This window comes from Chamaea fasciata, unplaced genomic scaffold (assembly GCF_029207755.1).
Source record: "Chamaea fasciata isolate MVZ Bird 193981 ecotype frontalis unplaced genomic scaffold, bChaFas1.0.hap1 SCAF_7, whole genome shotgun sequence".
NCBI lineage: Eukaryota > Metazoa > Chordata > Aves > Passeriformes > Sylviidae > Chamaea > Chamaea fasciata.
The window spans coordinates 27449659-27464488 of record NW_027094092.1 but is presented as its reverse complement, the minus strand read 5'-3'; the positions used below and the strand labels follow the sequence as shown (position 1 = coordinate 27464488).

The 14830-nt window shown below is 39.7% G+C and overlaps 1 protein-coding gene across 6 annotated transcripts in view; it reads right to left on the bottom strand.

Moving 5' to 3' along the window:
* The window catches only part of DPF3 (double PHD fingers 3), a 178998-nt gene that overhangs the window by 20822 nt on the left and 143346 nt on the right, over positions 1-14830 (bottom strand). For 3 of the 6 annotated variants that reach the window (XM_066188179.1, XM_066188177.1, XM_066188180.1), the window contains one exon: positions 8157-8285. In XM_066188179.1, coding sequence (XP_066044276.1) covers positions 8157-8285 — 129 coding nt within the window. The other 3 variants (XM_066188178.1, XM_066188181.1, XR_010721901.1) reach the window with 2 other exon arrangements.

The following is a 14830-nucleotide window of genomic DNA, read 5'->3' as shown; positions in this document are numbered from 1 at the left end:
TGTCTTCTCTGAAATTGGCAATTTGCATTCATGAAAATACAGACAGGGATATCAAAATAGTTCTGACTCAGTTTCAGTATTCTATGGTGTTATACAGGCTGGGGTTTTTTTCTACACTGGTGGATATCTGGCAAAGAGAACAAAGGTTGGTAGGGTTTATTGTAATGGCTTAGTCAGCAAAAACTCATCCCAGCTGAATTCCTGCACTGTGAGGTTTGTCAAAACAACCCCATGTGAGCATGAACTCATACATGTGCCTCAATACTTTACTTATAAGTACAAATTTCATATAAATTTAAAAAAAAAGAAAAGGAGAATGTGAAATGGGTGTTAATTGGAAACATCTACATATGTTGCAGCAAAAAACACACTGGGCACATTTTGCAATTTTTGTAGTAAGATGACTCCCAGTGGGGTGAATACAATGTTTGCTTGAGGATTTGATCCAGTAAAACTGCTTGCCATGGGGAAGAGACAAATTGCATGAAGAGCCAGGCTTTGAAAACTCCATAGTTTTATGGTATTAGAACTATTATTTTAGGGCCCATCTCAAAATATCATTGCAAGAATTAACCAAAGAAAGGCAAAGTGGGCAGGAGAGAACACAGTGGTGCCCCAGCACTGTCAGGACTCTGACTCTCTGGGTGCAGTTTTGTTTGCTCCATGCAGCAAACTGAGCCTCTGTCTTCAGTCAAGAGCCTAAGCTGAGGTCTGTAAAATGGCAAACTGGAACTCAAAATGAATAACTAATGTAAAAGCTCAAAGGCAAAACAATGCGGGGAGGGGACTCTAATAACACATTCTGCTGAAACAAATGGCCATCTCAGAGCTTGTCTACACCATACCAGCAAGCATATTAACAGAGAGGTTTCATTCAATAAAAGCAATAGCTAAGAAAGCCCAGTGGTAATCCTTCTGAAGTCAGTGGTAAAGTTCTCTCTGGCCCTTGTTTCAGCAGCCTAGGCTCATCATTTATGACCTTACCACATGGATACGATGTTATTCCAAGCACCATTACATATTCAAGAAAAAATATCCAGCCCACAAAACTGGGGGGTGTCTGGGTGAAGGGAAGAGATGAAAAGTGAAGCAAGTCCGATTTCAGTTCCATTCCTCTTCCACCAAATGCCTGGTTCTCCTTTTACTTTGTAACTTCTATGCCAGAATCCTGTATTTACTTAAAAATTTTCTCAATGTATATTATCCTGCTTGACATTTTATACTGTTTTCATGAAAAAGCTGAGGTCTGTCCCTGCTAAAATTTCAACTAATTAAATGCCTCAAAAGGGAATAGGCTAAGGATCAGTGCCCACTCCATGTAGCCTTTCTTCTCCCTTATCAGCTGTTTAAGCAGCATGCCACTTCCTTTATTCTCCTGCTCCCATCTGTGAATCAGAGTTAGCAGAGGATGACTCCAGAAACTATGTGCGTTTTCTAAGATCCTTTAGTATGGAGCAATGGAAAGGTGCCTGAGGAGACAGTTTATATGATTAAACACAGAAAAGTCTGCATTAAGGGCCTGAAATGAAACACCCCTTTATTCACATTTCACATTGGGGTTGTTTTATTTTGGTACATGGTTTGTTGGAAGCATGTGTTTCAGGAGAATCTTTGGACAGCCTTGTGCCAGCCTTCTTGTATGAGAAGGACATCTTTGGAGGAGAACTGGAATAGCCAGGGTTGTGATTAGTTGAAGGGCTACACCTTTGAAGAACTTCTGAAGGACAGTTTCATTGAACTGCTGAAATCACTGGGGAATAGGAGGCATCACATTTCTTTCTGATTTCAAAGATAAATTTTTAGTTGCATTACAAAATTCGCATTGCAAACTTTTTTAATGCCTTCCTAGTTTGGTTTGGGACCTAAGTGCCCTTTAAGATACAATTGATATTATGCAGTCCTCTCATTTCTGAACTGGTTATGCTAGTGTCAGAGTACTTTTTTTTTTTTTTTTAATTGCACTTACGAAACTTTCTCCTATATATTTTCTGCTTCATTAACACTGTCATTCTTCCCCTCATGAGAGGGTCTTATGTAGCAGCCCCTTTTCTTTGCTTTCATCTTCCTCCAACTTAGGAGCTACCAACCTTCTTTCCCTGTTCCCAGCCTTCACTCAAGCACTATATATCCTGAGAATATTTCATTTCCATATCACCACTCCATGCAATATTCACTATTAACACTACTTTACAACATAGCTTAAACAAGTACTCTTTTAGCTTTCAACTCTACATCCTAATTTCCTCACTATGATCAATGCCTTCCCATGGTCAGTGCCACACTACTCAGCCTGCTGGACTAAACTCATGTTGGTTATCTGAATCTCATAAAGCATCTTGAGAAATCCAAGAACTACTCTCTCTCCATAAAAGTGAATTAATTTTACCTTACTTGGTCTCTCAGGACTATATTGAATGAGTGAGCATCCATATACACATTAATGACATAAATAACTGTCAAAAGATTTTCTATGCTATCTGTAATAAATGTCAGCTGGCAATTTGTATGCACTTCATGAGCTGTTGTGGCTTCTTTCTGAGGGTACTGTGCTACCCAGTTGTCACAAAGATGGGTGGTTTGGTTGCGAAAGGATTTAGACTGTATGCATTGTTATAGTAACTGCATTTGTGAAACTAAGTCAAGACTTAATGAATTATGGGCATCTGATTATTGTTTGTATTCCAAAAGAGCCCAGAACGCGTTAGGCATGGTTCACAAAAGACAATGTTAAGGACTCCACTTGGAAAAACTCCATCTAGAGTATGCCTGTCCTGCAGTTTATACAGTGATGGGAGTTCTTCAGAAAGATGTACTTGGGTAGGTTTCAGCCACCTAATTCAGGTGCTGCAAGGACTGAGCTTTAGTAAATACAGAACAGTAGCAAAACATTATCTATTTATCTTGCACTATTTCAGAGGAAAAAAAGGACTGGTTGTGGAAGAAATTAATGTTTTTATTAGTTAAAGTACACTTCTCATTGACACAATTATGTCAAAATATAATTGATTAGACACTAGACTGATTATAAAAAATCAGAAAAAAAAATAATAGCATCAAAAAAAATTATCAAAATGGGGAAAGCTTAAACAAGGCTCTCTCGTGGCAAGTGTGCATGGCTCTGGCATGCCCTGTTCTTTGGTATACACATACAGAGGCATTTGAAATGTTTTGTAACAGCATCCTGAAGGCAGATTATTCATGTAATCTAGACATCAGTTATCTTATATTTTGGATGTATGCCTGTATACCTAAAAGCTGAATTTGGCCACTGCTCATTCTATGTCTAAAGAGACCAATAAAAAAGACAAGAGACTGAATTGTTCCCCTTTTTTCTTCAAGGTTGGAAGGTGTGGGAGGGAATTGAAATTGCTCTCACAGACAGACTACCCTAGCAAAGAAGCAGGAGAAATGGAGTCCATTTGGTCTGGCTTCTTTCATTGTACATATCCAAATTCTTTATTGCAAGGCTAAGACTTCTACTCTGGTATCAATAATACATACCTACAGTTTAAGGATTAGGCACTGTCCAGAGAAATGTCTCTTTTGATTTTGCTCTAAATCAGGTCATGATTTCACCCTGTTTGCATTATGCACATCAGTAAAAATAGATCTTTAGAACCTAACCTTGTCCCTGCGCTTCAGGGAGATTTTTGCCTGCACTAGGACAGCAAAACATACCTACACGCTGACTCCTTTTGCATCACTTCTGACTGTACACAAGTCTGAATCCTGCTCTCAAAAAGCTTCCATTACCTTCACCACGGGCATAAATGTGGCACATAATTATAATACAATTTAATCCATGGGACTTGCTGCTACAACAAAGCTCAGTCAGGGGTCTGCTGAAAAGCCAGGGCAAGAAATTTCACAATTGAATGGAAGACATTTCAGCTCAGACATACCTTTCAAATCCTGCTGCATGTTTCCTCCTTTCTGGGAAAGTCGCTGGGAAGGGAGTCACTCTCTTCTCCATTGCCCTTAATTAGTATTGCTTTGGTTTATTTCAAAAGAAGCTATTAAAAAGCAAATAAAGTGTCTCATGAGACACTACAGAGAGAAAAAACAGGGCAACACAGGAAAAAATGCTGTGAATTGAAATTTAAAAATGGAAAGAATAGTATAGGTGAGGTATTTTCCCATGTAATTTCTTCCAGAATTCTGCTCCTCCTTTTGTTTTGTCTGTGATGTCTATGATGTGCCATTCATATTCCATGCCTATGCTTGGAAATTGTTGTCCATCAAGTGAAAGGTGAAGGAAAAGAAAAAAAAACTAGAACGGTGTGGGGAAGACATGAAGGGGTGCAGGGAGGAAGAGATCTATTGAGTGTAAAGGTGTCCAGAGGAGATGAAAATGTGTTCCCCAAGGCCATGGTCTTCAATGGTGCTGCTTGTATTTTCAGGCTGTAGAGTAGCAGATGTATGAGAAGAGCCAGACTTCACATACTACAGTAAGTGCAAAATCTCAAAATGCAGAAGCCATCACACCAAGGGTTTCCTTGTCCCCTGATAAAGTCTGCCCACAGTGGTTCTCTAGAAACAGTTCTATTATCAAGTAGACATCCATTGTTTTTTTGTTGTTTTTTTTCTATTTTATTTAAAAAGTAGTTTTTCTAATAATACATAGAATATATAAATAATAATAATAATTAAAAAAACCTATTTGGGTTTACTTTCTGTTCTCCAACCCATCTGTATTTTTTGTGGTTTGCTGATATATATATTAAAAGACAAGAAAATCAACTCTGCTCACTATTAAAAAAAATATTAAATCCACTTTTTATGTTTCCAAAATGAAAGAGAAGGAGGCAAGGTGGGAGAAAACCAAATTTAAAAAAAAAGAAAACAAACAAACAAAAAAACAAAACCAAACAAAACAGGAAAATCAAAAACCTTCTGTCTTTTCAAAGTAGTTGTCAAGAGCTTTAAATGCTTGTGCTTTCAGTGTACACCCCACAGGGAAAACATAACAAAAATAACAAAAAAAAAAAAGGGGGAGGAGGAAAAAACCAACCAACCAAAAACCCAAGAGGACCTAAAATTTAAAAAAAGAAAAAGGTAATAATAATCTTAGTAGTGAAAAGGACAGCTCAGAGTTTCTGTGTCTTTTTAGTTATTTTAGCAGCCGCCCTTATTGTCTGCAGAGGGAGACCTGCCACCACAGCCACCTCCTCGGCTCGAGAGAGGCTCTTCTGCATCGTCCTCGTCAAAGCCATGAAAGGTCGAGGTGTCGCTTTCTGACGTGGAACCGAACAAGTCCTCCGTAGTGCGTGCTGGCGCTGCTTCGTCCCTCCTGCCTTCTCTTCCCAAATGAGCTGACATGTATGATGAATATATCAGCACATGGGTTAAGCAACAGGCATCATCATCATAATTTTTTTCATCATTTTCATTATCATTAAACAAGTCAGACTATCAAGTTCATAGGTGTGTGCTTGTATGTGCCCGCGCACCCCAACAACATAGTATTGGTAGAACTCCAGTAAGAAAAATAACAAAGGATCAGTTTCTCTTTCCAAGAGAAAAAATCTACAAACACCACAGGTGCCCATAGCTACAGCAGCGAAAGGGTTAATCATGTTTTCCTCTGTTCAAAAGACAGCAAAATATTTCCTCATGATTACTTAGATCAAGTTTTAAATATTCTTAGACAATGTAAGTAATGAGACACTGTTATAGCTCTAAGCACAACGGCATCAACAGTCACAAATTTTCTGCTAAAGAAATGTGAGCCACTAGATACCTCATCAACCTCAGGACTACTTTATATCCCCGTTCTCCACCTGATCCTAAAGAAGCTCCTCTGCAGACAAAATGAAATACATTTTGAAGACTAAATGAAAGTAACCTAAACCAATACTTTAATTCAAATTTCATGGCATGTCCTTCAAAAAAAAAAACCAAAAACCAAAATCCAAAACCCAAAACTAACACATACAGTTCAACAACTATAACAACTGAGATGAGGAGTAACCCATCTTGGGAAACACTGAAAAGTTCAAATTTGTGTGAGTCAATCCAACTTTCAAGATGGAACAGGAAATTCTCCACACAGAATATCAATAACGGCAACAACAACCATAAGAAGACTCCTAAAAAGAGAAGTCAAATACTGAAATCTGTGAAATTGAGGTTTGTTTTCTCTCAGTCAAACTTTTTAGGCGATAAATAGTACAACCTCCAAATTCCCTCTTTAGAGAAGGTAGAGAAAAAGATATCTCTTGTGCCCCAGCAAAACTGAAGTGTGAGATTTTAGGGACCACCTATTTTGTTATTCACAACCACTAGCATGGTGTTAAGCAACCAACTGTTGGGTCCCTGCTCCAGCTACAGGAATCAGCCATATAACAAGTACACTGCATTGCTTGAGACAGAAAGAAGTAAATCCTGTTCACAAAAAAGAAAATGGATATAACAAAATTGGAGATAAACCATTTTGTAGAAATGTGATTTTACTGACTTTGTGAACAGAAGAAGCAATATAATTTCCATGACCTCTCTTTCAGTGTAATGAAAATGTTCTCCATTATTATAAAAGAGAAAGATGGCAGACACCAAAGAGGTTTCATTGTCTTAGTTTAGAGATTAGTGTGTGGTTATACCTTAATCACTTTCATCACACATCAGTCACAGCATTGCAGACCCTATGAATGACCCAAGTGGGTCAGAATCTGTACAAGGATAGCATTTAATGGAACTGATTTTACACAGTTTAGGCTACAGGCTGATCTACTTGTTCTATCACACTAAGGAATCAAGGGAATTAATGGATTTGTGTTGCATTCTGATATAATCACCATAGCAATGTTTAAGTAGCAATAAAATATGGATCCATCTCGCTGTGCCGAATCAGGACAATGCTGAAATTAGTTATATTGAAATATAACAATCAAGGCGAAGGGCAATCATCTTCCAAGATGGCACCACAGACCCCATGGACTTCCCCCTTCAGTTAGTGGAAGTAATCATATGTACACTAAAAAGTCCATGTCTCTGACTGCACAGCATTTGTAAGGATGGCCCTGGAGAAAACCAAAGGAGTTGCCACTGATCCTCTGGTGACCAGTATAATTTCAGAGTATCTTCAGAGGTCACAACAACTGCAGAAGGCAATTTCAGTGAGAGTCTAATCGTTCTCCCATTGAAGGTGGTAATAGGCTTACTATGAACTTCAGCAGGAGCATAAAAAGGCCATTTCCTTAGTATGAGAATATTCTACATCACATTTCAGCCATGAAGCAACAGACATCTTTCAGTGACTACAGTACAGAAGGAGCAGCATTCATACTGAATTTGAAGGCCTCTTTGGTTTTCAGATTTCTATATGACCATCTTATCACCACTAGTATCACCACTATACAAAAGTAGCACAAGTGGAAACTTGGACCAATGCTGGAATATGCAGTTGTTAAAGGTCTCCCAATTCACTCTACCGCCACCACTACCTCCTATGTGAGCTATAAATAACTGTTCAGCTGGTATAAAATTTTCAAAAAAAAAAAAAAAAAAAAAAAAAAGGGAAAAAGAAAGGAAGGAACAACAGCCCAGAAATAAAGACAACTCAGAATGGGAAAGACACAATTGCCTACATTTAAAAAGAGAGAAGGGAAGAAAAGGGAGAAATAAAAACCTCTTTAAACAAAACTAATGATAGTCATCTTGTAAGAGGATAATTCTTGACAGCTAGCCCCATACCTACCCTGTAATTTTCTCCCTCTTTCTTTTTTGGATGAAGAAATGCATGAAATGTGTAATCAATGGGAATGCTTGTCATGCAACTTTCATAAATCTTGGAAGTAATTTATAGTTATAATTGCAGCATTTAAAGACAGAGAAGACCATTCTGTAAAACTGTCATAGGATTTTTTCCTTCCATGTGAAGAACATCTAGTACATGTACCAATGTTCCCAAAAGCAAATAAATACATTAAAACTTCATTATTTCATAGGACCCCATTAGCTCAAATATGTGAATCCAACAGTGGGGTTTATAATATAAAATTTTTCAGTCATACTTTCCCACAAACACAGAGAAGAGGCAAGATTCCATCTTCTATCCCTTCCCAAATATGCTGCCTTTCTTCAAATCTTCAGAAGGTGTAATAACCAAATCACACAAATGCCTTTGTACAAGAAAGATGCAAGAAGGAGTCACCTACCAGAGCGCCCACAGTCTGAGCATGATACAAGTTCCTCAGGCCGGCCACTTTTTTTGTTCATATTGGAGCCTCCGAGGCAGAAGTCACAGTAGTTATTGGGAATGATGACCCCGTCTGGTCCTTTCTGGGCTGTAGTTGGGTTAGAAGTCAGATTTACTAAAAGAGCATTCACTTGGACATTTGCCCCTTATCCTTGATACAGTGTTAGCTCAGTGAGTGTGCAGGGCACAGTCTTCTCAAAACATTGTCAATCAGAACAAAAAGTGAACTGCATAAACCACCTCCATTTTACACCTGTGGTTGCATCTATTTTGCCTGAAATGCCCTTCACTATTTCCTTTATAATCCCAGCCAGACTGTTCCCTCTTAAGGACATGCTTCCAGATATGTCTTTACAGTTCAGGGACTTTTAATACATACAGGTGTAGAGGCAATCCCTAATGCAGGGTAAGACCTACGTTGTCAGTCAGCAAAACTTGGTTTTTCCGGCAGCAGTCATCATCATAATCCCACAAAATGCAAATTCATAAAGGAAAAAAAACAGTCTCCAAAGCTCAAAAATCAACAGTGGGAAGATGGGGGGGATAGGCACCCTTACTGGTTTTATTTCAAGTAGATTTTCAGGGGACTAAGTAGCAGGGTGTCCTTCGTCAGATGGTGGGTTCAAAAGCTCCTGAATATTCACAGGCAAAGCCATTTGGGGATGTTTCACTCAAGCACCCTGCAGCAGTCATGTTCCCTGGGATGAGCAGGATGGGTCCAACACTACTCTAGCACCCAGCACAGGTGCAGAGTGAGCCTGGGGCAGATATCCCAACTGGCAGAGTTAAAAACCTTTTCAGCCAAGAAAAAAGGAGTGAGATTCTATTATTATTTTCCAGCTAGGAATACTTGGAAAGGAGCAGACACACACTGATCTTAAGTAGAGGAGGAAGCAGATCCCTTAGGAAGAAGAGAAGGGCAGAGGTCTTCTGCATTCCTCTTAGTTGAGCAGAACAGCAATGTCCTTTTTTTTCTTGCTCACAACTGCCATTTCCCTCCTCTGCTCTCCAGAGAGGGAAAACATCTTCCTGCACACTCTAACTATGAACTGAGGAAGGGAGTGGAGGTAATGGTTGGTCTTTGTCTTTGTTTCTTCTCTTTGAACATAAAAAATCCAGCTATATACCAGTAGGTATACCTGGCCTAAGCCTACTGCATGAAGAATTTTACAAGTGAGAAAATGAAGAACTTTAAAATGTACCATCTCCATTTAATTATCTTTTTAATGCATATTTTGTAACTTGCAGATTTTTAACAGATGTTTCGACAGCCTTTATTAATGGTCTTTTTGTCCACATTCAAATTTCCCCCAAAGAACAATGACATTCTAAAGGGCTTCTGGTAACAGTCCAAGACATACACTTAAAATTAAAATTTCCTCCAAGTTCAATCTGCTTTTCTGGTTTGGGTGCATCTAGTTATTCATTTATTTCCAGATGTTGATCAGCTGAACTTTTGGACATTGGTAACAGAAAGATTCCAGGTAAGGTGAAATTAAGAAGAATATTTAAACCCATAAGGCTGCAAATACATCACTATCTTCTTCCGTGGTCATGGAGATCCTGGCAGTATTTACTAAACAATGGACTTTGCTCTGAAATGATCCTGGTTGACAGATCCCCAACTCTCTCTCAAAAAAAAAGAGAGAAGCTCCCAGTTTTAGATTAGCATTTTGTGTATTCCAGGAAGGCATTTAATACATGCATGCAAGATAAGCAAAAAAAGAACAAGAACCAGGTGGAAGTCTAGCACACTGGCTCATTTTAAGAGCTGTAACAAAATGATCATAAAGCTGCTGCTGGTACATATTTTGTGTATAAAAAGCAGACCTCCCTAGCATTTATATTTTCCACTGCAGCCCCATTTTGAAAAAGTTAAGTAATTACCTCTTTATATTATTCTGCATCTACAGACAGGCCACGTGCAATGCAAACTCAGCATGGTCAGAATTCAGTGACTTTTTTTGTTGTTGCTCCTTATTACATTATTTCACCTTTCATCCAAGTGTCTTAAAGTGCCTTACAGATATTAAGATCCTATTATTAACCTTCTGTGAGGTCAAAAGCCTCTTTCGCCATTGATTCTAACCAGTGTTCTGGACCCTAATTAAGTCTCATGGTGAGGCTGCATTGCATTTTAAAGCTGAAAGACTTGGAGGTAGTGTGGTAAACTGGCTTATTCTCAAACACACAAAAATTCTGTGGTGAGGCCACAAATAAAAACAAGCAGTCAGGGTGCCAGCCAGCAGACTTAGGAAAGAGCTCCATTTCTACCACTGCTCATAATGGTGTAATTAACACTCTGCATGTACTGACTTAAATTTTTTCAACATGGATTATGACCATAAGATCCACTGACCGTCAGACTGGAAATGGGATAGGGGGACTCAAAAATACATACACTGATCAATTAATCTGCTGTGTGTGAGAGAGGTGGAGGGTTTTAGCTGAGTGGGATAAAGCTGAAAGGATTCTCCCAGACCACTGGCAAGGGAATAAACATTGGATTTAATCACTCTTCTCTTCTTTCTTCTCTTTCCCTTTTTTTCCCCTTTTCCCTTTTTTTCTTCCTTGTGTTCTTCCAATTTATTTAATTTTTAATGTGAGTGTCTCTGTTCTCACTTATTAACCTGGCTCAGTAGAGTGTGATGGAGATATCAGACCTGAAAAGTCATAGACAGATCAGAAGTTTCCAAAGTTACATCAATGATATCTTAAATGATGTACCTCTAGAGCCAAACAAGCCAGGCAATGTTATTCTCTTCAATGTTTTGTTTGGGGTTTTTTTGTTCTAACAGGTGCAAAAACCAGAACCAAACATAACTTAAGCTTATTTTCTTGAACAGTACCATATAGTGAATTAAGTCACAGGCTAAATCACAGAAGGTTTGAGAATATAGAGATTTTCAGATGACAGTACTCAGAGTTCTTACTTTCAAAGGAATTTTTTTTGCATATATCCTCAGAGTTTCTAGCTTTATTTTACTGTCATTAACAAATGATGAAGGAATTAGGAAACAAAGGAAAAATTGTAAGATTTTATGAATAAGGTATCATGCAGGAAAAACCCGACCCTAATCTCACCCCTAAATCAACAAAACTACTTACAAAAGTAACTATGGGAATGGATTCACAAGAAAAAACAATTAATTTCCTAGGGAGTAATGTTGCTGCTTTTCATTGGAGACATAGTAATTAACTAGGTATTCACTTTTTGCATAAGGTAATCAACAAGTAGAAGGTGCAAGTTTAAGCCAAACAGCTCAGCTAGCAAGATGCAACTCCTTATCAGAGTTGACTCTGCTAGGTGTCAACTGGTGACTTAGATCAGGTGACTGCCTCCAAGGATTTGGTAAAAAATAAAAGCTCACCCATAACTATAAACTGTTTTAAAGCAAAAGCTTGAAAACCATCCATGGCCTTGTCCTATCTTACTCAAAATTCTTCTGATTTTCTTTTACACTGCAAACTGCAACAACAGATCAAAAGCTCTGAGGAGCTTTGAGTATTGCCTGACCTGAGGTTTGCTCATAGGAGGTGTACTTAAATCAGTGCCACTTGCCATTTCAACTTAGGGTTGTTTTCAGGTTTTATCAAAGGCCCTGTCTTCATCTACATCTCCCCCAAAACTGATGGTTGATGGTTTAAATTTTTTTAAAGTACTTTAAAACTTTAAAAATTGATTAGGGAGAGACATAGAAAGAGCTGTACAGTTCAAATAATAGCTTCTCTGAACCTGCAAGGTGATTAACATGAAGACAGGATGCAGAATGAAAATAAAGTCAATATTTCCACATAAATTTGGTATGCACTTATTCTGAAACATTTTCTTTTTCTTCTTAGCCTAATCAAGTTAATTTCAAGCTGTAACAAACTGAGAAGAATAAAGAACGACTTAAAATATGGTAGCATCATTCACGGTAGTCTTTTCACAAAGTAAGTTTGGTAAATGACATAAATTATGTAGTATATCACACAGTAACTTGGTTCTGGAGACAAAACCTGAGAACTGAACAAGTTGACTGAGTTTAAATATATAAAATAACTTCTGTGCATTCTTGATTTTGAAGGCAGAGGCTCTAAACGGAATTCTAGCTTCCCTTTGTCCCTCCCAAGAAACCAAAAAACCTGTGCAAGTTAACTTCCTCATAGTCTCAGTTTAATAATAAAAGCAAGCTGCTTATAATGAAATAACATCAAGAAATAAGGAATTTTCTTTTCTACATCATCTCCTGGAACCACATGACTCAATAAAAATCTCTTCTTAGAGCTTAGAAGCAGAAGTTTTCTACTTCTCAGGACTGCAGAAAATATCTTGGGTGGAAGACAGGTTCAGAAGAAGAAATTCTTGTCTCTGTTTTCTAAACAGAAAACTCAGAATACAGATATTTTAAATAGTTTTTCTTCAAAATATGACTCTTAAATATATACAGACAAACCTTCAAATAAATAGAACCTGTATCTATCCATTTTTCTGATTTTTAAGTGAAATTATTTTGATGATTTGGATCACAATCTTCAAAAACTTGGGAGGTGGAACCAGTGCTTAAAAGAAAAACTGGTTCTCTGTTCCTGGGTAACCAATCACTGTCACATATATTTCTTCAGCATGTACGTAATACAGCACAATACTGAACCATAATTTAAGATACGCATCTATGTTTGGCAGCATTTTATCCCTGTTTTTTGTCATATCCACGTTACTGGGAAGGCAATGGAGAATGCATGGAGTGCATGCCTTGCTGCTGGGGTGTGGAGCTCTGCATCATTTATTTCAATGATTACAGTGAATTGGCTACAGTCAGAGATATACGCATTCACAAAGGGACTTTTCCTAGCACATTTTGTCCAGCTCTTACCTGTTTCTTCTGGGTTTGATCCAAAACCAATAATGCCCACTGGAGGTTTTCAATTAAATTCAAAAGGCTTTGAATCAGGCCATTTACTCTGTTTGCAATTGGGATCTTCAGAGCACAGTAGAGACCGCAGGACCCTGCGTGTAGGCCTGAGTCAAGCCAGCGCACTTTACAACAGAGGAAAAATGGGTGGATTTGCTTTTTTCGTTGGGGTTTTGTTTGTTAGGGTTTTTTGTTTAATTTACAAGACTCTTTGTCTGAGATGGGGCCAGTTTTCCTTTCCAGCTCCTCCCTTTTTCTCCCTGGCAAAGGGCAAGTCCAATATCTGGCCGCCTGAGCAGGAGAACGCCAGCCAAGAGCCTGCGCCTGCGGTCGTCAAGCCCCTTGGAGGCCTCGGTGACAGATAATCCCAACCTATGTCTCCATGTGCCTGTCCTCGCCCCCCCTGGCTTCCAGCGTTCCTCCTTGGCAGGCCTGGCCCGTCTCCATGGTGACCGTGGGCCCGGCTGGCTGCCGCCGGCCTTGCCACCTGCCTGCCTCTGCTCTCCAGCGTAAGGAATGGCAGCGCGGCCCCTCCGCTTGCTGCTCTGAATGGCTCAGTGCAGGGCAGGCAGGCTCACCAGAGAAATTACACTGTGATGATTAAATGAAAACATGGCTTTAAGGAGAAGGCAAAAGAAAAGCAGTGCCTGGACTGTGGCTTTCTTTGATGGAAGAGGAGGGAGAAGGCTGGCTGGGCATGCACCCCCTTCTGTCCCTGTCATTGCTGGGTGCAGTGAGCAATGGTGGGGCAGAGAGGTGGACTGGGGAGCTGCTTCTGTGCTCAAGGCTAGACCCCACCAACTGCTGGTGTGGTGAGGAACACACCACACACAGCTGAACTGCGCTCAAAGCTCTTGCTCTCTCTCATGCACGCCCTAGGCAGGGATGTGCACGGCCATTTCTGGGGACTCCTCGCGGCAAATTAAGTGCATGGGTTTTTCCTTGCAGCTTTTCAGGAAGAAGTGTAAAGCAAACTGAATGAGAGGAAATGGCCAGTCACTTACTCTGTTGTTAGCACCACAGATAAGCATGTTGGCTGGCCCAAAACCGGGAAGTGTTGGGGCACTTGATACAGGGCTGTGCAGCAGGCTGGAGGCGGCACATCTGTGTCGAAGCGGTGCTGTTTTCTACCATACACACTTGGAACTTGGGTGTAACGCTGGGAAACAGCGGGTGCTCTGTTCCCAGAGTCGTGCTAATCAGCCTGCACAGCCCCACGGCCTCCACAAGCTTCTGCTCCCCACGCTGCACTCCCCCGCACGGGATGGGCATGCCCTTTGCTGGCAGCCAGAGAAGCAGGATATGCTACTGAGAGGTGCTGCAAACCACCCACCCAAAGTATCGCCAGGTCTCTGTAGTAACTGGATTTTATCTCCTTTTTTGAGTTGGCTGGTAGTGTGGGGATAGAAGAAGCTGTTGCTTTTGCACAGCTTTTAGCAACTCTGAAAGGTTTGCCTTTCCTACAGCCCCTGCTCACAGAGAAGCACAACCAAGGAGCCCTACAAGAAGTGCTAGGAGAAGGAGGTATATCTGTAAAAGTCAGAGGAAGCCACTAAATATGGGGAAAGAAAGATCATTTGATCATCTCTTTTACAGGAATCAGTGTGGCCCTTAAATTGAGCAGCTAATGAAAGAGTTGGAAGGTGAGCTAGGTAGCTGGAAAGTACAGCTAGGAAAATACAGCATCAACTGATTGGATTCAGCAGATTTAGGGAATCAGTGTTCTGCCACTTTA